General features: G+C 43.4%; 2 protein-coding genes and 1 long non-coding RNA gene across 3 annotated transcripts in view; 2 read left to right on the top strand and 1 right to left on the bottom strand.

The window, feature by feature from the left end:
• Positions 1–8,472, top strand: part of LOC308570217 (ectonucleoside triphosphate diphosphohydrolase 3-like) — a 36,897-nt gene extending 28,425 nt beyond the window's left edge. The window contains 5 exon segments of the mRNA XM_081165051.1: positions 1,071–1,301; positions 2,155–2,427; positions 2,984–3,094; positions 3,852–3,989; positions 8,213–8,472. Of these exon segments, the coding sequence (XP_081021177.1) occupies positions 1,071–1,301; positions 2,155–2,427; positions 2,984–3,094; positions 3,852–3,989; positions 8,213–8,446 (987 nt within the window). The 3' untranslated portion in view covers positions 8,447–8,472.
• A 3,308-nt stretch (positions 8,473–11,780) lies between these two features.
• On the top strand, positions 11,781–18,903 carry RPL14 (ribosomal protein L14). The gene is made up of 6 exons (XM_081165011.1): positions 11,781–11,933; positions 13,334–13,435; positions 14,579–14,673; positions 15,952–16,051; positions 17,183–17,236; positions 18,795–18,903. Exons 1-6 carry the CDS (start codon positions 11,931–11,933, stop codon positions 18,867–18,869), a joined length of 429 nt encoding a protein of 142 aa, XP_081021137.1. The 5' UTR covers positions 11,781–11,930; the 3' UTR covers positions 18,870–18,903.
• Positions 18,904–19,307: 404 nt separating this feature from the next.
• On the bottom strand, positions 19,308–21,672 carry LOC308570233. Its single transcript, XR_014001017.1, has 2 exons — positions 21,425–21,672; positions 19,308–20,568 (listed from the first exon to the last, which is right to left on the bottom strand). It is a non-coding gene; the product is annotated as an uncharacterized lncRNA (long non-coding RNA).
• Between the last annotated feature and the right edge of the window lie 602 nt (positions 21,673–22,274).

Below are 22,274 nucleotides of genomic sequence, written 5' to 3' on the forward strand. Positions count from 1 at the left end.
GTGGGGGTGGTCCCCCCAGAAGGGGGCTGATTGTTGCTGCGGCAATCCACCAGGGGGTCCTATTGGTGTGGCGGTGATCCGCCCTGGGAGGATTTTGTCACACACACACCCCCGGGATGACACCTGGGGCACACCACCCCCGCCGGTCCCCTTCCTACGCCCCTGGCAACGGGAGCTCACCCATTGCGTGGATTCAAACCACTGACCTTCTGATCGGCAAGTCCAAGAGACTCGGTGGTTTAGACCACAGTGCCACTCGCGTCCCAATGTCAGAGGATTCTTTAGCGATGAAACTTCTGATTACTGGAACGACATCCAAGCACTGAACCACTGGTATATCACAAGTGGACTCTTTATTTACTGTGTTTCCAATTGCTCAAGATAAAACCTATTTTGGAAAGAGAAGAAATGAGCACTGAGCCACTGATATATCATAAGTGAACTCATCATTTACTGCGTTTGCAATTGTTTAAGATAAAACCTATTTGGGAAAGAAACTGCTTTTGCCATTTCTATGGACGTTTATTGTTTGCGTTCATCACCAGTTTCCTTGGTGATATTATCTCCTGTTGATTGCAGTAGGCATTGTACCACCACCCCGTTCATTGTTTTATGGCCAGGTAAGCCTGCCAGGGCCCACAGACTGTGGGGAACACTTTGCCCAATGCCCCCTCAAACCTGGAACTGGCCCGTCCTGTTGGTTTCAGCATTGTGCTGCTGACTGTGCATGGGCTGAACATCTTTGCCTACGCATTTGGCTCGCGATACAGGCCTGGTTGGCATATTTTCCAGAGTGAAACTGGTGGTGCCCCAACCGCCCTGATCAAATGTACGTAGGGTGAACTACACTATTCCAAACTCTTCTTGTGACAGCGTCTTGCTACTTCTGTGGCTTTATTCTTTGGAAGAACACTCTGATTTATACAGCTCCCACAGGCGATCTGGAGAGCGCTTTTTGCATTGATCTCAGTGCAGTTTTGTGACACCCTGTAAGCTCAGAAGGGAAAGTTTAGATGAGAGCAGAGCCCCATGGCGGCCCGGGATGTCAAATCTACCTTCTTCCTTTCCAGAGAAACCTTTGGAGGGCCTGGGTCCATCCCCACGGAGCAGAGACCACAGGTGCCCTCGATTTAGGAGGGGCCTCCACCCAAATATCGTTCATCCCCGATGAGACCGGTGACACGACCAACAGCACGCTGCCAGTGCAGCTGTACGGCTATGAATACAGCGTGTACACGCACAGCTTCCAGTGTTACGGGAGAGATGAAGCAGAGAAAAAACTGTTGGCATTGATACTACAGGTATGGCTGAGGGAATGCTCTTCTGCTAGGACGGTCTACTTCTTGAATGCAGAGAAGGGTACAGAGTTCAGTGGTGGAGCAAACAGTTTGTGTTAAGTTGTGGGTGAACATATCAGACGACACAGCGATTCTTCAAACAGCTCTTGTTTATTCACAGGCCAGAACACAACTGAACTGAAGGGTTCAGTCAGCCTGCTTATAGAGAGCTCCAGTACAACGTAACTGTAACAATTTTCTAAAACTATCCAATCACTGAACGTCACTTTCAATCCCTTATTTGCATAACTACCTACAGTATCCCCCTGCTGGCTCAGGGTGAGAACTTCAGTACATAACAGTTTGCATGGCTTGTTTGCCATTTTCTCATAACAAAAAACCTGGAGCAGTGGAGATTCAATCAGCAGTCTTCTTTCTCCCAGAGAGGTATATTTCAAAAAGTAAAAAGCGGTACGCCCCCAAAAGTCGTTTTAGGAATGGTTGAACTTTTTTAAGACAACACAAAAAAGAAAAAAAATGGAAAAAAGGCGATTGACAATCTAAGTTATGTCAGTCCGAGTTACTGGCCACAGGGGAAGATGGAGAGACAAGAAAACACAGGAAGTCCAAAGCTGATGTAACAAAAACCCAGTGGTTTTTATTAAGCGAAAGCAACTTCAGAAAGGTGGAATTCAGAGAAGCACAGGGGGAGGTTTTTCTACTGCAAAGCTGCCTCCCTTTATGGATGCATGTTGGTCAGGGAAAAATGCAAAACATACGGCCTATTTTAGTGACGTCGCCTGCAACAATGACTCCTGTCGAAATTATCCCTCCTGTTTAAAACCTCCTTGTTTGTTTGTTGTTTATCAACTGCCAGAATTCAGGTGATAAATCCAGGATCAATAATCCATGCTATCCTCGGAATTACAAAACTGTTGTAACCACGAAATACTTGTACGGCAGCCTCTGCACGGCCTTTATAAGGCCAGAGAACTACAACCCAGACCAGCTTGTAAATGTCACTGGAAGTGGAGATCCAGCTCTCTGCAGGGAAGCCGTATCCAAGTTATTTGATTTCGCAAGTTGCAGGGGGAAGGAAGACTGTTCGTTTAATGGCGTCTATCAACCAAAGGTTAAAGGGAACTTTGTGGTACGTTTCATTTGCCTGGTGTTTATTGTGCTGTTTGTCTGTGTATGTGTGCATGTATGTGTAGTTTTGTAGTCAGCATTTCTTTACAGCTGGAAACTATTCAAGAAATTACAGGATATCGCTTATCTGAATTCCCCCAAATAATCATATTATGTATGATTAAGAGATAAGTTGAAAAAGAGATAAGTTGAAAAGTTGATTGCTATTATTGGATGAACAGGAGAGGGAACTTAGATAATAATGATTTCCCAGATAAGAGCAAAATAAGGAGTTTTCAAGAAAATAAATGTTCATTGGAAAAGGGGTCTTATTAAGAAATTTCTGGAATAACATGCAGGATTATAGCCCGATTTGTTGTTTCCCATGTTCTGCTCTAAAGGAAATTTGGTGAACTATTGTTTAGAATCATGTTTCTAGACATACACATGTTTGTGTGTTTACAGTTTTTATCTCATTTCGTTTCTGTCCTGCTTATGTTTTTGTAAAATAGTAAATAAATAATAATAAAAAATAAAACCACAGTTGAGGTATAACTTTTACCTGCCTTAATCCATAGGCCTTTTCTGGATTTTACTACACAGTCAATGCTCTGAATTTAACTGGAGAATTTTCACTGGCTGATTTTAATTCAAGCATGTGGACATTATGTTCAGAGAATTGGAATCAGGTCTGTATCTATCTTCTGAACTCGTAGAAGGCAACTGTTGACAAAAGTTTGCTATACTTGTGCAAAACTAAACACTCTCATTCATCAAATGAGGACAAAATTGATTTAGGCTGCATTCCAACGCACACTTTCCTGTGAATAATTTCCACTATTTACCATGAGACTTACTTCCAGGTAAATATGTCTTGCTTTTCATAAAATTTAGATTCAGACTCTGAAACTTGACAACAGAAGCATGTTCCTAATGCTGAGAATTATCTAGCCAAATTATCTAGAGGCAAGTGTTTAAATGTTGCTGGATCATGCTTTTTTATTTTTATTGTTAGAATGGTAAAACAAAAATCCAATATTCCTGCGTTGAAGGGGGATGGATTAGTGTCCCTTCCAATTTTATGATTCTATTATTCTCATACTCAGTTCTATACAAATAACTAAAACCAAAATACTGTTCTCTAGCAGAAGTCTTAACAGGTATCCTCTAGAAATAGAATATATATCACTTCAAAACAAGTTGGCACGATTGCTTCCAGGCAGATCTCCACATTTATATTGCTTCATTGCCGTGTTTCTTTCCCTTGACAAACTCATATTCAGAGCTAATTACCGTACACCAAGAGTCTTACCTTGGATATTCAGAGTACCATTTCTTTACCTGCCCTAATGACCTTGATGACAACGGAAGGCCAGAGTAGAAATTTCCCCAATGAAATAAATATTAACGTTGATTTGGTTTTGAGTAACTGTTTTTGTTTTTCAGCTTCCGTACATGATACCTAAATTTGATGAAATCTACGCAAAATCTTACTGCTTTTCAGCTAACTACATCTATTACCTGCTTATACATGGGTATAAGTTCAGTGCAGAGACTTGGCCACAGATTCGCTTTCAGAAGGAAGTAAGTTTAACACCCATCCCTCAACCCCCCCTCAAAAGATAGTGGAAGTCTTGAAAGATTAAGACTTTGGAAATCTTAGGGCGGGAGTCTTAAGGGTGGAAGTCTTGAAAGATGAAAACAAAGTTAGGGACTCAGAGCCATTGTCAATAGATGTTTTGTTAAGTTGTGGGTGAACATATCAGACGACACAGCGATTCTTCAAACAGCTCTTGTTTATTCACAGGCCAGGACAGAACTGAACTGAAGGGTTCAGTCAGCCTGCTTATATAGAGCTCCAGTACAATGTAACCATAGCAATTTTCTAAAACTATCCAATCACTGAACATCACTTTTGATCCCTTATTTGCATAACTATCTACAGTATCCCCCTGCTGGCCCAGGGTGAGAACTTCAGTACATAACATGTTTCTTAACTGTTGCAAAAATTAAAAATAAATTTGGAAAACAGTTGACTTTACTGTGAACAGAATTGCTCCTGCCACTACTTCTTTGGCGATCACTTGTAGCCGAGTAAGATTGTCTTCCATGAGCACGGTCTTAACAGTGAGTCCGTAAGTGACTGTGGAGGCCAATTCTGGATCCACACATCCTTCCACAGTGAGGACATAGGTTTCCGGGCAGGAGTTGAGGATTTGCCAAGCGTGCCTTCCTCTTAGCACGTTTCTCCCTTGCGTCCTGAGTTTAAGCATCTTCAAAGTCCACAACAACTTTGGTAAAGTCCCAGTTGTCGGTGTCTATACTACGCTTTTAAAGATTTGCCTTGAGGGAGTCTTTGAACCTCTTTCGTTGTCCACTGGTATTTCGCTTTCCATTCTTAAGTTCAGAATAGAGTAGTTGCTTTGGAAGACGATCATCAGGCATCCGCACAACATGACCAGTCCAACGAAGTTGATGTTGAAGAATCATTGCTTTGACACTGGTGATCTCTGCTTCTTCCAGGACGCTGACATTAGTTCGCCTGTCTTCCCAAGTGATGTGTAAAAATTTTCCAGCAACTAGGGACATTGGAAGCTGGCTTACAGAGTCCGAGCATCTGTCTGCTTAGTTTAGGATTTATTAGACTGACTCTCCAGGATATGAGTCAGGGTTCTCTCCCAGCCCGATTCAAAGATGCTGGGGACCCTCTGCTCTACCACTGAGCTATGATGCTCCTCCAGGACTTTGTCAGATGGCAGATGGAGGTTTTTTGAAGTGGTGGCTAAGGTTTTTTTTCAAGTAGAGGGATACCTGGACCCTTGGCCAACCCTCCATGGGTTGCACATTGAAAGGTGCAGTGTGGCATCAGAGCAGGGGACCCTTGGGAGTGGTCAGTAAATATATAAAGGTAAAGGTAAAGGGACCCCTGACCATTAGGTCCAGTTGTGGCCGACTCTGGGGTTGCGGCGCTCATCTCGCTTTACTGGCCGAGGGAGCCGGCGTACAGCTTCCAGGTCATGTGGCCAGCATGACTAAGCCGCTTCTGGCGAACCAGAGCAGCACACGGAAATGCCGTTTACCTTCCAGCCGCAGTTGTACCTATTTATCTACTTGCACTTTGAGGTGCTTTCGAATTGCTAGGTTGGCAGGAGCAGGGACCGAGCAACAGGAGCTCACCCCGTCGCAGGGATTTGAACTGCCGACCTTCTGATCAGCAAGTCCTAGGCTCTGTGGTTCAACCCACAGCGCCACCCGCGTCCCTAGTAAATATATACCTGTGTGTATATTTATGTGTATATGAGTGTATACTAATGGACAAATGGGGGACACCAAAACTTTTGGCATCACCCCAGGGATCAGTACTTCAGGGTACACAGTGCTGGCACCTTTTTCCAAATGTTAAAAGTGTGGTGCTTGCCGTTAAGGACTTCCTGGCGGGTGCTGGCACCCTTTTTCTATTAAAAAAGAAAAACGAGGAAGAAAGCACTGGTAGGAATCATATGTGAGTAGTCAGCAAATTAAATTTTAATTTTAAACATTGTCTTTGTTTTTTAAATTGGGCAGAGGGAACAGTGGAGGAGGCTGCACAAAGCCCATGAACCTGTTGCAAAGGAAAACCATGATTTCGCAATACATTTGAAGTGGGCCAATCTGGACTAAAACATCTATTCTGCTTTCTTTTGGAAAGCATCAAATACCTATGCTCCTGCTAGCCAAGTAATCCCTGCCTCCCTGCACAGAAGATACTGCTCATCCTGTTAAGTTGTGGGTGAACATATCAGACCACACAGCGATTCTTCAAACAGCTCTTGTTTATTCACAGGCCAGGACAGAACTGAACTGAAGGGTTCAGTCAGCCTGCTTATATAGAGCTCCAGTACAATGTAACTGTAACAATTTTCTAAAACTATCCAATCACTGAATGTCACTTTCGATCCCTTATTTGCATAACTACCTACAGTATCCCCCTGCTGGCCCAGGGTGAGAACTTCAGTACATAACACATCCCTCCTGCAGAAATACCGCTATGTGTGAAGATTCGACGAAAGAAGCAACACAGTACATAGGAAAAAATCAGCAAAAAATAATTTTACTCTGCATTTTTCAACAGATTACAGAAGCGAAATATTATGACCAGAAATTATTACAACATATCTTGGTATTATTAAAAAAAGTGGCAAGGGAGGGGAGCTCATGATGCTATATGCAGTGGTGCCCCGCAAGACGAATGCCTCGCAAGACGGAAAACTCGCTAGACGAAAGAGTTTTCTGTTTTGGAGGTGCTTCGCAAAACGAATTTCCTATGGGCTTGCTTCGCAAGACGACAATGTCTTGCGAGTTCCTGCTGGTCCCCCCCCTTTTCTAAGCCGCTAAGCCGCTTATCAGCTGATCTGATCAGCAGATAAGCCGCTAAAAGCCGCTAATAGCGCTAATCCGCTAATCCTTCAATGGGCTTGCTTCGCAAGACGAAAAAACCGCTAGACGAAGAGAATCACAGAACGGATTCTTTTCGTCTTACGAGGCACCGCTGTACTGGCAATCCTAGGAGCATCGTTGCTGTGTAAATTTTAGTATTATTTTTGGCAGAGGGAGCATGTTTTGGAAATCCTTGCTTGACATTATTTTGTTTGTTTTAAACATTATTAACCAGAGTATTTTTTTTAGTTGGCATATTGACCTTTTAGACAGTCTGAGCTTCAGCTTTGAGCTAGTTCCGTCTCAGGCTGAGCATGTAACATTATACAGCAATAAGATTCAGGTGCATGCACCCTCTCATGTCACATATAAAATCTTCAGTTTGAATCAGAACCTCTTCACATGTTGATTGTTGGATGAAGAGGCGATAGTCCCACTTGTACCATCTGTCCACTCCTTTATTTCTTAGCAAGAGCATTGAGAACAGTGTCTGTGTGCAAATGCAGATGGAGTTAACATGAAAAGATGCAATGAATGGGAAGAGGTGGGATAATAATAATAATAATAATAATAATAATAATAATAATAATAGATATAAATTTTTATTTATATCCCGCCCTCCCCAGCCGAAGCCGGGCTCAGGGCAGCTAACAACAATAAAATAATACAATATTCTAAATCATTTCATTATAAAATTAATTCAAATCAAATTGATGGCAACCATTAGACTAGAGTTCTGTGAAGATTGCCAAAGGAGGGAGTCAGGCTGTGCCCTGGCCAAAGGCCTGGTGGAACAGCTCTGTCTTGCAGGCCCTGCGGAAAGATGTCAAGTCCCGCAGGGCCCTAGTCTCTTGTGACAGAGCGTTCCAACAGATTGGAGCCACAGCCGAAAAACCCTGGCTCTGTATACAGTGGTACCTCGGGTTACATACGCTTCAGGTTACATACGCTTCAGGTTACAGACTCCGTTAACCCAGAAATATTGCTTCAGGTTAAGAACTTTGCTTCAGGGTGAGAACAGAAATCGTGCTCCAGGGGCAGGAGGCCCCATTAGCTAAAGTGGTGCTTCAGGTTAAGAACAGTTTCAGGTTAAGTACGGACCTCCGGAACGAATTAAGTACTTAACCCGAAGTACCACTGTATCTGCTGAAGATTTGCTTCCACATACAGATATCTGTGAACTGGCCTTTTACTACATGCACCCAACATGCTTGTTTTGCTATTCACAAATGTATGAAAATATGCTATTAATTTCTTATAGCAACTTTTTTGGTCATATTAAAAAACAACAACCCACAGTACATAGGAAAAGCAGATCTTCTATCTTCTAGAATGGCCCTGAGATTTCTTATCTGGAGAGTCTAATTTGCTGTTCTTTTCCTGTGTTTCAGGTCGATAACAGCAGCATAGCCTGGTCGCTAGGCTACATGCTCAGCCTCACCAACATGATTCCAGCAGAGAGCAATATGATCTTGTCCCCCATGAGCCCCTCCCTGTTCGCTGGGCTGCTTCTCTTCTTCACAGCCGTGGCGTTACTGTGCCTCATCTTCCTCGTGTATTCGTGTGTGGTGTCGCGCATGCGAAAGAACGCCTGTCATGTCGACCACGTGTTTCCTGTAGAATAAATACGCTCATAACGGAGAGAACAGAACGGTCTCTTATTTGAAAAAGCAGTGTTTTACAACATAAGGGAAACGGCGGGTGCTTTCGAATTGAGCCATTTTGGTGCAGCAACAAGACGAAAAGAAGTACGGGCAGAAAAAAGCCCTGATGCATCTGTTGGAGAAATTCAAAAAGAAGTGCCTAGACTGGAGGCATTTCCTCTCAGAAACCCCAAACAAAAGGGTGCAGGCTCCAAGTGAAAAGAAAGGCCTTTATTGAAATAAAAATACGCATAGGGACAGCCACAAAAATAAGGAGGCTGCCAAGAACCACATCCAAAGCCATATTTTTTATACACTTCCAGATTACACATGTCATTGCATTTCACCAATGAAAGGATCACAGCAATCTTAATAGTTGCAATCCGATGACATCATCCTAAACCAATCAAATCACTGGGCTTTTCAGATCAGCCCTTATCATAATATCATGTGATTGCATAGAACCATTTTAAGTGTGTTTATTTATTAAGACTTTGGCTGGTTTTCCTGTTCATTAGATGCCTTCCAATATCCCCTTTCATCTGTCCACAAAACAATTCAATATTAATCACAACTGCCATGCCCAACTGATTCCCTTTTCAGGCATAAAACGGCCACCAAAGATTCTGACAGTTTATTCTTTTCGGTGCTCTGGAGTGGTACATTCACTATGTATGGTACCTAAAAGCAACTAGCTCTATACTGCAAAAGGCAGATCTAGGCCCTTTGGGTTCAGCAAGACTATAGAGAAAATGGAATTGGAGCAATACAAGGAGTGCTAATTTAATATACCGGTCACTCAAGAACTGTGGGTGATAGACAAATTATGTTCTCACATTTGTAATAATAATAATAATAATAATAATAATAATAATAATAATAATAATAATAATAATAATGTTATACCCTGTCCACTCTGAATATTAATAATAATAAAATATTAGAATATTATTAATAATAAAAAGCAATAAAACATCAAACACTAAAAACTTCCCTAAACAGGGCTGCCTTCAGATGTCTTCTAAAAGTCACACAGTTGTTTATTTCCTTGATGGGAGGGTGTTCCACATGGCGGGTGCCACTACCAAGAAGGCTGGGTCCCTATAACCTCACTTCTTGCAGGGAGGGAACCACCAGAAGGCCCTTGGAGCTGGACCTCAGTGTCTGGGCTGAATGATGGGGGTGGAGATGCTCCTTCAGGTATACTGGGCCAAGGCCATTCAGGGCTTTGAATTGTGCTCGGAAACGTACTGGGAGCCAGGACCAGTGTTCTATGGTCCCGGCGGCCACTCCCAGTCACCAGTCTAGCTGCCGCATTCTGGATTAGTTGTAGTTTCTAGGTCACCTTCAAAGGTAGCCCCACCTAGAGTACATTGCAGTAGTCCAAGCAGGAGATAACCAGAGCATGCAACTCTCTGGCGAGACAGTCCATGGGCAGGTAGGGTCTCAGCCTGCGTACCAGATGGAGCTGGTAGACCTGTGCCTCCATGGACAGCGGTGAGTCCAAAATGACTGCCAGGCTGCGCACCTGTTACCCCATTCAGAACCTGCTCACCCGGTCCCCCAAAAACAGTAAAAAAAAGGTTAAAAGGTAAAGGACCCCTGGACAGTTATGTGCAGTCAAAGGCAACTATGGGGTTGCAGCACTCATCTCGCTTCAGGCCAAGGGAGCTGGCGTTTGTCCACAGACAGCTTTCCGGGTCATGTGGCCAGTATGGCTATACTGCTTCTGGCACAACGGAACACTGTGACATAAGCCAGAGCACACGGAAATGCCATTTACCTTCCCGCCACAGCTGTACCTATTTATCTACTTGCAAGGGCGTGCTTTTGAACTGCTAGGTTGGCAGGAGCTGGGACAGAGCAACGGGAGCTCAGCCTGTAGTGTGGATTTGAACCACGAACTTCTGATCAGCAAGAGGCTTGGTGGTTTAGACCACAGCGCCTCCCGCTCCTCTTCCAAAACATTACTTCTGTCTTGTCAGGATTCAACCTCAATCTGTTAGCCGCCATCCATCCATTATAATAAGCTTTATATGTGACACCTAAAATAAACCCCTAAGTCCCATTCTGTGCTCTTACTTCAGCAATTGGAGAGCGTTCTCCACTACACCTGAAGAAAGCAGACTACCTTAGGGAGTGCTTTGTCTTGGATGTTGCATGCAGGGAAACACTGAGGGATAAACAGCACGAGAGCCTGTTGCCTCACATTGCCTAATGATAGGGCTGGAGCGCCAATATATTTGCAAGCAGTGCCCACTAACTGTGCACAAAAATAGGGACTCCTGAACTCTTAGCAGTGTGATCCACTGAGGCTCAGGCTACAATCCTATACTCCACTTACCAGGAAGCAAGCTGCACTGAACTTGCTGGGACTAACTTTCAAATGGAGATGATGATGATGATTATCATCATCATCATCAATTAAATTTCTATACCGTCCGAGGACCATGGGACGGTTTGCAATATAAAAACACAAAAACACATGACATAATAAAAAACAAAAACAATACCCCCTCCCACATTTATATATATATATATAATTTTTATTAAATTTTCTGTTTTACAATTTAAAGTACTCATTTATACATCCTTAAGATATCAATGACTTCCCTTCTTTTTCCACATTTTATTTGCTACAATTCCATGTATGTTGAAAGGGTGGGGAAACTTGTGTGCTCAGGTTATATACAGCTTGCAAGTACGTACAGCACCTTTTATTTTACGATTCAAAACGTGAATCAGATGACGAAATGCTGTCATTTTAGGATTGCCATATTTCCAAAAGCGAAAATCCGGACCCAAAAGCAGTTGAGCTTTCTTTTCTTGTCTTTTTCCTACCCAGGTTTTTCGCGATTTTCGAAAATTTCCCAAAGTGGTTGAGCAAAATTTCAAAAAAGAAAGAAAGAAAGAAAGAAGAATTTTAAATCTATTTTTTTTTAGGAAAATCGCCCCAAACCCACTTCCGATATGGGCTGTCCTGCGTTCGGGTTTTTCCGGACACCTGGGTTTTACTTTGCCATGCAAAGCACCACCACACAGCAAAGCATTGCACTCTCCACGCATCTCAAGACTGTCCAACTACTCGGAATATTCGCTTCCTTTCTAAATCCAGTTTATCCCCCCGCGGCACACAGAATGCTCCGCGCGTATGCGCGCGCGCTTAGTGAGCAAGCGGTATTCCCCCATTCCCAAACTGCGCTCGGACTTCAGATACGCTCGCGACGCATGCGCTCTGTCCGAGCGCTCGGATTCGCCCGCCTCCCTCCGCGTCCGCTGCCGCGCATGCGCTTTACCGGCTGCGCTTTCGCCACTTCTAGCCGGCGAACGAGCGAGGAGGAGAATCGACGCATGAGGGCCCGCCCGCGGCGCCTGCGCAGTACAGAGCGGCGGAAACGGATACGCGAAGCGACCGGAAGCAGCTCTTTCTTTCTCCCCGCGGCCTTCGGCTCGTGAGGCGGCCATCATGGTGAGCGCGGACTCCTCCGCGTGGCTTTACCTCGAGGGCGACTGGGGTGGGGGCCGGAATGGCCGTCGAGGGGAGCCGCGCGGCCTGCCCTTCGCGCGGGGCGGGGAAGGCGCCCGGGAGGGAGCGGCGTGAGACGAGGCGAGGGCCGGGAAGGGCCTTCGCTTGAGGGAGGGGTGAGACCGTAAGGCTTGGGGGGGAGAGGAGGTAATACAGTGGTACCTCAGGTTACAGACGCCTCAGGTTACAAACTCCGCCAACCCAGAAATATTACCTCAGGATGAGAACCAAAATTGCGCGGCAGCAGCGGGAGGCCCCATTAGCTAAAGTGGTGCTTCAGGTTAAGAACAGTTTCGGGTTAAGAACGGACCTCCGGAACGAATTAAGTACTTAACCCGAGGTACCACTGTAGACCAAAGGGGGGGGGGCAGGAATGGGGACGCGGGGTGGCGGCGGAGAAAAGTGCGGTCTCGGGGAGAGGGAGCCCCGCCGCCAACCGCCTCGTGCCACCCAGCCTTCGGCTCGCATGTGAAGAGCCAGGCACCGCGGAGCAACAGCAGCTGCCGCCTGAAATCTGCTCCTTGGGAAATCTTGACCAACCTTGAATTTCTGTGGCTTTTTATGTAACTTTTTAAAGAAAACTTGATGTAAATACAGATTACATTCCTAGTTCCATCTTGAAATCTATTCCACTATTGTATGGCATTGGCTGTGGTCCTTCCTGATATCCTTCACTCTGGAGAATAATTTAACTGTGATTTTATGAGGAGTCTGAGCCACCAGACCTTTGCACGTTCATGCTTGCGCTCTCTTTCCCAGAGCCCTAGGTGACCTTTCTCTTGTACCTTTGGCCCCAGATAACTGTCTGGTTCCTTTCTGGCGGTTACATGGTGGCCACTTGGCCTTGCAGAATGTTTGCAGGCCATTGACTGACTTGAATGTGGGAGATCCCTTTGCCTCCAGATCCTCCCTTTTCCAGAATCTGACTTACTTGCAGAATAAATAAATTGTTGCTGTTTTTTTGTGTTGAATATATGCTACATGGTAATTTATGGACCTAATAGGTAACTGAACCCTGTATATAGAAATGAGCAAACAAGTGATGTTTTAGGGAGCAGGCTGGCAGGCGGGGCCCGTTACTTGCATCATAGGAGCCCACACAACACGAAATACTGTTGCTGTATGTGGGCTTTATTTTATTTGTTTTCTATCTTATATTTTGTAAATGTACATCCAGTTTCTTTCCTTTAAACTTTTTGGGGGGACTCCAAGAGAGTGGGGCCCTAAGCTATAGCTTGTTTAGCTTATATGTAAATCCTGCACTGTTCACAGTTCAAATTGTTCCTAAGTGCCCAGCATTACAGCATTGTAAGTTGTTTTAAGTAATTTTCTGTCTCTTTAAGGTGTTCAAACGCTACGTTGAGATTGGCCGAGTTGCCTATATTTCTTTTGGACCACATGCGGGCAAGCTGGTAGCGATTGTGGATGTTATTGATCAGAACAGGGTAAGTTTGAATGCTTCCTTGTGTGCCTCTTGATGACTGAGAAGGAACAGAGTCAGTGCCATTATTATTATTATTATTATTATTATTATTATTATTATTATTATTTTAATAAACATTCCTTTTTATTTGAAATACTTGCAGGCCACCTTTCTGAGCCAAGCTCTGCCATGATGGTTTACATGATAAATATTTCCAAAAATAATAGCAATAACATATATGCAAAGTCCTTTCAAGTACTTGAGTGCTGAAGTGACCCAGTAATAATAAAATATCCAGCCTAAAATATATAATTAGTTACTAAATCATCCATTTAATATAGCACTACAGGAAAAAACCAATTATGTATAGGCCGCATGAAACAAGTCTTTAGAACCTTTCTAAAAGTCTGGAGGGTGGTGATTTTTCAGAGGCGGACAGACAATAAATTCCAAAATGTTGAAGTCAACAGTCAAAAGTGCCTCTTCCTTCTGCCTGACAATTTCACTAATTTAAATGGCAGACAAATGAGGAGGGCCCTCTGTTGTTTTTAATGTACAAGGGTATGGGTGCAGGTGGTCCTTAGTTTGCCTTTAAAAAAAAACCATGTAAGTCTTTTTGAAGATCTCAAGCTTCTAGTTCCTATGACTGATCTATGTGTGCTCTGTGACACTGAGCAATTACCTAAGATTTAGGTGGGGTTGTGCTAAAGGTAGACTTGCAGACATTTAACTTTTTTCACAAATTCTTGTGTAGTCTGTCATTTATCAGTTGCCTTGTCCAACGTGTGCAGTGCAATCCCATGCATGATTACTCAGAAGTCAGTCCCACTATATTCAGTTGGGTTTATTCCCAGGGAAATTGTGTGTCAGATTGCATTCTAGATGGCTACTTTAGCCATTAAAAGGTTGCCATAGATGCTTTTCTTTCTGCCACTTGTGTGCAGAAAGAAGCGGTGCTACTAAGGTAGCAAGGGAACTTCTGGCTTTCAAGACACTGCTGCTTTATAATTGTTTCAACTGGTGCTGTTTGCCTTTCTCTGTTCAATTTTCTGCACTTCAATTTAGAATCTAAATCAATTCAGGTTTCCTTTTAGACTGGCAAAACAACATTGTATTTTTCTCCCTGAATCCAAGAGTCCTGTTGAAAGCCTTCTCTTTTCTTTAGGCACTAGTAGATGGTCCTTGCAGCGGTGTCCGAAGGCAAGCTATGCCCTTCAAGTGCATGCAGTTGACTGACTTTGTTCTCAAGTTTCCTCACAGGTCTGTTTTTTAATCTAGCATCACTTCCTCTCTAAATGTGGAAAATTGTGGAAATAGCTTGCATTGTTACTGCTATACCAAAGTGCATCATACTTCTCTTAACAGTTTATCATGTTCAGCATTGGCTGAAATCTTTGCTGAATATGTGTGGTTTCATAGGACTTTCCTCCATTTTATTGAAATCATTTTTATTTGATTTTACATATACAAGGTTATAAAAATCCAAATATAAATCCATATACAGTTGTACCTTGGAAGTCGAACGAAATCCATTCTGGAAGTCTGTTCGACTTCCAAAATGTTTGAAAACCAAAGCGCAGCTTCTCATTGGCTGCAGGAAGCTCATGCAGCCAATTGGAAGCTGCGGAAGTGCCATCAGATGTTCAGCTTCCAAAAATAGTTCGCAAACCAGAAGTCACTGTTTCCAGCATTCGGGAGTCAAAACGTTAGAACTATTTACAACTGCATATTCTTCCATATTCTAACTTTTAAATCACTCCATATTGTCCATGGTATTTCTTAGCTACAAGTGAAATCAAAATCCTGCCAATGTTTCCAACTGCTTACAGTGGTCTCTTAGATAACTTATATTCTTTCCCATTCTTTTGTAAAGTTTTTATCCTCTTGGTTCCTGAGTTTTCCAGTCAGCCTTGCCATTTCAGCATAGTCCATCAGTTTGCTTTGCCATTCCTCTCTGATAGGGACCTTGTCTTCTTTCCATCTGGAAAAATGAGATGGAAAGATGGAAAGGACTTCACTCCATTTTAGAGGAAGACTTCACTTGGTATCAGCTTGAAGGGTATCCTGCTATAATTGGGCTGAAGGTCCTAGTTTGCTAGCTTGTTAAAAATGGGTACCAGCCCTTACTTCACAAACCTTCCCCCCCACCCTCCCCAAAAATTGACTGGCATGATAGGGTCATGTCTGCTGAAACTATGACATAATCATTGTTATTAAGAGCTGCCTATATAAAGAACCTGCTGTTTGTGACCACTGTGTCCTTACAAAGCAAAAAGTCCCACGCAGAGAATTTTTCAAGCCATGTTATGATCTGAACTGTTACTTTTCCTAAACGGCTCTTATGAGACTACATTTTGAAGGGGCAGATGTACGGTTGCTACAAAGCTTTTACTCCTTACTATTAAGTGAAGAGTCTTATTGGGGAAATGCATTGTAGAATGTTTTTCAGTGCCTTGATGCTGGCTACTGAGATTCATCTGAAAATGAGAGCTTGTGTTTTGTTTCAGTAACAAATTTTGGTGTTTTTTCTTAAATTAGTGCTCGTCAAAAGTATGTGAGAGCTGCTTGGGAGAAGGAAAACATTAATGAGAAGTGGAAAACTACCAGATGGGCACAAAAAATTGAAGCCAGGAAGAAGGTATGTTTTTGAAATACTGTAGCATGAAGTCTGCAACATTGGGCTGAGATACTGATGCTAATCTAGCTAAATAAGCTGTTGCTTGGGCAACTGAATGATTACTACCAGCAAACGTACCAGCAGGTCAACATGGTTGCATCTCAATCTATTCAGTTAAAAGGCCATCTATCTATGTGCCTGGCTCCTGGTATGTTAGGTTAATTTAGGACAGGACCTTTAGGTTTTGCAATGGATGACTCTTTGGGTGCCAGCACTGAAAAACCCCTCCTCTTCTCTGTAGTATGCTCTTACTAGGTAGGTTTGCCTGGTACAGTGGTACCTTGGTAGTCGAATGGCTAGGTTCCCTTGCAAATTGGCTTCCAAACACCACAAACCTGGAAGTGAGTGTTCCAGTTTGCGAACATTTATCGAAAGCCACGCCTTCGTTTTTGAACTGTTTCATGAGTCAAACGGACTCTCGGAACAGATTAAGTTTGAAAACCAAGGTACCACTGTACCTACTTTCATAGACTTTCAGAATCGGGGTGACTCTTTCTCCCCCACTCTTAAAACCTTAATTGTTTTTTGCTGGGTTATTGGTTTTCTGAAGGGCCAGTAAAAATAGCTATAATTAACAATAAACAAAGCTGTTCCGCATGCTCTCTGAAGTACCGTTCAGAACAGGTAACTGGCCTACCTTGTAGTCCTTGGTGGAAGAATTCTCTCTCACACCTAACAGTGTTAGAAACTCAGATATCTAAGCTGGGCGCCAAACAGCTCCTTAAACCAGGCATACGGCCACCAATACGGAATGCATAGCTGCCATTTTGGGGCCAGGCGGCTCAAAAGTTGTGTTTTTCAACTCAAAAGTTGTGTTTTTCGAACTCTGCCTCTCACGGGAGTTGTGAGGATAAAAAGGAGAAACGAGCAGAACTAAGTACACTACCCTGACCTTGCTGGGGGAAGGACAGGATATAAATGCAATTGACAAGATAAATAAGAATGCTCAGAAGCTAAATTGGCAGGCATGAGATATGTATTTCGTTGGGTTGAAAACAAGTTTGGAAGTTTGAACAAAACTCAGCATTATTTAGCAAGATGGTTATGTTTCCAACAATTATTTTTTGTCTGCCCTGGAAAATCTTTCCACAGAAAGCCAAGATGTCAGATTTTGATCGTTACAAGGTCATGAAGGCCAAGAAAATGGTATGTAAAAGCAAAACTGCTGGTAATCTAGTTTTATATTCCTTTTCTTTTGTAGTTTGAATAACCATGCATCCTTTAACTATTTGAATAGAACTGTCCTGCATATCAGTGTGAGCACTTTGTAGTTTCATGTTCTGGGTTTGATTAGATGGGCTGCAATTTATATGCAGGGCTGCATTTAGAGACCCCACAATGGAAACTGCAGTGGGTCCAAATACAGCTGCTAGCCATGTGTGGATGGCACACAACTTGCCATCCTCGCTCGCTCTAGGGTTATCTCTGCTGCCTTGGGAGTTTTTACACTGGAAAACAGGGAAGCGGTGTTTTATCTAGATCAGTGTTTCCCAACCGGTGTTCCGCGGCACACTAGTGTGCCGTGAGAGGTTGGCTGGTGTGCCGTGGGAGGGAGGCGGGCGAGTCGGGCGGTGAGAGGCGGCGGCGGCGAGGATCCGCGTCGAGCCGGGGGCGGCTCCGCGGTGGTGGTGCCGAGGTTTCTCTCTCCATTCTCCCCTCACACACACACACAGGATCAGCTGACAGGACCCAGCCAATGGGGCGGCGGCGGGGCAGCGCGTGCAAAAGGGAGGAGCGCGAGACAGCGGACGAGGAGGAGGCCGGCATGTCCAGGCAGCAGCAGCAACAACAGCAGCAGCAACTCCCGGCGACGGCTCCTCAAGCCCCGGGCAACCCTACTCCCTCACCGGCCTCGGCCGCCCTCCTGCTCCACCCGCCGCCGCCTCCCCCGCCGCCGCCGGCCACCTCGGCCCCGCCGCCGCCCCCTCCTCCGCCCGCTATCGCCGCCACCACCACAACAGCCGCCGCCGCCTCAGCTGCCGCCGTCCCTCAGTCCCTCGCTTTGCTGCCTCCCCCCCCACCCCCAAAGCTTGGAGGTTCCCCGGCAAGGGGGAGGGGAAAAAATTGAAAACTTTCACTTTTGTGCGTCCCTCCCGGCGTGACGCTGCGTGCTGACGTCACGGGGCTGTAATGGTGGTGTGCCGCGAGATTTTTTTCAGCAAACAAGTGTGCCTTTGCCCAAAAAAGGTTGGGAAACACTGATCTAGATGGCTGCCTTTTCCTTCACTTCCCACTTCCCTCTCCATCTTTTCCCCTCCCTGTTGTGCACTCCAAGGAAGGCGTCATTCATCAGAGTGAGGCATTGTGGGTGAGGCAGCCCCACCATTTTATGTGACGTTGGCAAAGCGTGTTTAAAGGTTCACTGCAGTGGTGCTCCAACCTCAAAGTGGGGGTCAAGGACTGTCTTTCACCCCTCCAGATCTGATGACTGAAGCAGTTGCCTCATCATAGGGCTGCGCCCGACCAGTTAGAAGTTTTGTCACTCAGTGTGCACTTCTGCAGTCCTTTCTGCGCAGTCTCTACAAGCATAACTTTTGTAAAATGTAACAGAAAACCGTTGACTGCTGCTCAAGCAAAATAACCCCAACCTGCATTGTAATACTTAAATCTTTCAGTTGCCCACTTACGAGTAACTAATAAAGTCCATTAGATAGGTTGAAAACGTGAGTCCTGCTTACGGCTGTATAATTTTGCTTCCTTACAGAGAAACAGAATCATCAAGCACGAAGTGAAGAAGCTGCAGAAGGCTGCTGCTCCTCCTCCTCCCAAAAAAGAATAAATAGTCAGCAAATAAAATTTCATTTTTATGTGCACCTCGTATGGCCATATGACTGTTTCTTCAGCTGCTTTGACCCGATTTGTGATAAAAACTCAATACTAAGATGTGCATAGAATGGCTTCTATTCTTCTTAAGTTCAGGCAAATTGATACCTGGTGCTGGTGTCAACTAGGCAATAGCCAGTTAAGAATTACCATGTCTTTTGGGTAACTGTTCAAGTTTGTACTTGACATAAATAAGCACACTCCTCTTTCTAGAGTTCTGGAACATACCTTGGTGACACTTGACTATGTGCCTGTTGGTGTTAATGTAACTGAACACTAACTGAACAGAGCTGTATAGAACACAGTTTGTATGCACCAAGCTCCCAGGTTCAATCCCTCATAACTCTAGGTAGGGCTGCCAGTCTATATACAATATTTATTTAAAGCGTTTATACCCTATATTTCCTTCACAGAGCTCAAACTACATGCATTGGAAGCTTCCTTATACCAGCCTAGGCATGCCTCTCCTTGAATTGCACCTCTTGGCAGCCCTTATTGATTAGAAAGTTGAGTTTTGTTGAACCTTGACTCCTGAATCATTTCAAAGGGACTTTACCACTTTTTAGTGCCATATTTTGGCTCACATTGTGTGTACGTTCATGTTGATGTCTTTATTTTGATGCGTGTTTGTGAGAATACCTTCAATCAGATAAAACAGTGAGATGCCACCTGCTGGCCTAATCTGCCCAATTTCTCTTATTTCCATATATTTGCTTGTGCTCAGTGTGTACTCTCAGTAAATGGATGCATCCTCTTTGAGCCTCTCAGCCAGGATGTGACATGATACCCAGGTTGGGGATTTGGGTCTGTGTTGGCCGATGGAGAGGGAAGAGATGGGGGCACAGTGAAGTGCAGCTTTATTCCAGCTGGGTTTCTCTCTTCCAAAAGGTTTTTCCAGAGAAGGCACCAAGTCCTCTGTAAGACGCTTGATGACCCAAGTTATTTCTCCATCCTATCCACTGTTAATGGGGCACTGTGATGCAGATGTAGCTTGGCTACTAGAGCACAGCGTACTGTTTTGTTTTTATTTTCTTACAAATTTATTTATTTGGTTTGTCAAATTAAAGTTTTACAATCGCATATCCAACATCATAAAAACAAGATTCCAAAGAATCTGGATTTCTCTCCTCCCCCTTGTGGGTCCTATTGTTAGTCATTTCCTCCTGCATCTTTAATAAATAATCCAGAACTTTTACATCTCTATTATATCCAAACTTCACCGTTAAACTACAAGTGTTATTCCAATCCTACTAACGATTTTAACTGTTTACAATGATTTTTAAGACAAATTATAAATTTCCCCCATTCCTTATTAAAATTTTGGTCTTCCTGATTTCTGATTCTTCCGGTCATTTTTGCCATTTCGGCACAATCCATCAACCTAATCTGCCATCCTTCTCTGGTTGCGACTTTATCTTCTTTCCATCCAAAGATGAGACACAACATACCGTTTTAAAGTGTTTTAAAGAAATTATAGTGTATTTTCTGACTTTGGCAACAATGAGGTACTGAGGCAGCATTTCAGGAAATCGTCTAACTGCTTCATGTATGAAACGAAGTGGGTCGTCATGAACTTGCTTTGTGGCTCATTTGGTCTGCTGAAAGCGAAAGCTTTCTAGCATCACAAAACTTAGTGTAGAAAAAAGGGAACTGTTCTCAAGAATGAGCTTGGTTGATTTTGTTTTTTTTTTTTAAAAAAATATATTAGGCTTTTACAAAAAGGAAATATAAAGAAATCACATAAAAGAAGAAAAGAAGAAAAAAGAAACATATTCAAAAGTACATTTAAAACACATCAAAATAGAATCCAATGAAAGAAAAATTTCACCCAACCAAAAACAAAACATAAAAACTCCAACTTTTGAAATCATACCTAATTAACTTCCTTTCTTGACTTCCTCACGCCTCCCTTTTTTGTGTTCCTCTTTACCCAATCAGGTACAGCAAGTCCTTACCCTCTTTCAGAAACTCGTTTCTAATTGTTAGGTTCATTTCTATTATGTCTTCAAGCTTTCCCCTTGTACTTAACCACCTTTATAATATTATTTACTTTCGACATAATATAACCTTGATTCTTCCTCCTTTTCTGTTACGTTTTGCACTTTTTCTTAAGCTATATCACTAATGCCATATTATTTCCAAAACCAACATTATTTTAACATTCATAAACTTTGCAGTGTTTCTGCAGATAGTCTTTGAACTTCTTCCAGTCCTCTTCCACTGATTCTTCTCCCAGGTCTCGGATTCTGCCAGTCATTTCTGCCAACTCCATGTAGTCTATCACTTGCATCTGCCATTCTTCCAAGGTGGGCAAATCTTGTGTCTTCCAATATTTTGCGATGAGTATTCTTGCTGCTGTTGTCGCATACATAAAGAACGTTCTATCTTTCTTTGACACCAATTGTCCGACTATGCCCAAGAGAAAGGCCTCTGGTTTCTTAAGGAAGGTATATTTAAATACCTTTTTCAGTTCATTATATATCATCTCCCAGAAAGCCTTAATCTTCGGACATGTCCAGAGCTTGGTTGATTTCGTAATGAGTTTGCCTTGTCAAGATACTTTGCTATGGGCTGTTAGGTGGTGTTCACATACGAAGCAAATCCATGAAGGGTTTTTGTTCAACGATTTTTCAAAAGCTGGCTTTCATGCAGAAGTGATGTGGGAATAAAACAATATTTTCCATATTAATCACCAAAGCCTTTGCCAAGAATTCTTGTTCATTCCTGACATCCTTTTGTATACTGTACCTTGCCTTTTCATATACAGTGGTGCCCCGCAAGACGAATGCCTCGCAAAATGAAAAACTCGCTAGACGAAAGGGTTTTTCGGTTTTTGCGTTGCTTCGCTAGACGAATTTCCCTATGGGCTTGCTTCGCAAGACGAAAACGTCTTGCGAGTTTGTTCGCTTTTTTCTTAAAGCCGCTTGAAGAGGCGCAGTTGCGACGGACCGTGCTTCACAAGACGAAAAACATCGCAAGACGAAAAGACTCGCGGAATGAATTAATTTCGTCTTGCGAGGCACCACTGTACCTAATTGTAACCCACAATGGTATCAAACACAACTCAGACAAACAATTTTCTGAAAACATTTTTCATGCTGTTATGCTGCCTCAAAAGCATTGTCATGCTGAAGTGTTGCCTAGTCTTTTGAGTACTTCCAAGCAATGGAAAATTTGCAGGTTTTTAATGTCCTGCCATCTAAACTTAAGTGATGATGTAAGCTCTAATGCATCCCTTTTTCTGTGTTGCTGAAATACATAATACTAAGAGATACTAAGAGATACTGCAGTGATGATAAAAGGTGAATCTTGCAGTTTTTGAGATCCTGAAATTGGTTCTGTATGTGTATGGGTATGTGTT

This window comes from Podarcis bocagei (genome assembly GCF_964188305.1).
Source record: "Podarcis bocagei genome assembly, chromosome: 12".
Taxonomy (NCBI): domain Eukaryota; kingdom Metazoa; phylum Chordata; class Lepidosauria; order Squamata; family Lacertidae; genus Podarcis; species Podarcis bocagei.

Bases quoted from the DNA above. Each gene is read 5' to 3' on its own strand.
- RPL14 (XM_081165011.1), top strand. The intron at 13,436-14,578 runs GTAAGTTTGAAT...TCTTTTCTTTAG, and splicing joins ATGTTATTGATCAGAACAGG to GCACTAGTAGATGGTCCTTG. The intron at 14,674-15,951 runs GTCTGTTTTTTA...TTCTTAAATTAG, and splicing joins GTTCTCAAGTTTCCTCACAG to TGCTCGTCAAAAGTATGTGA.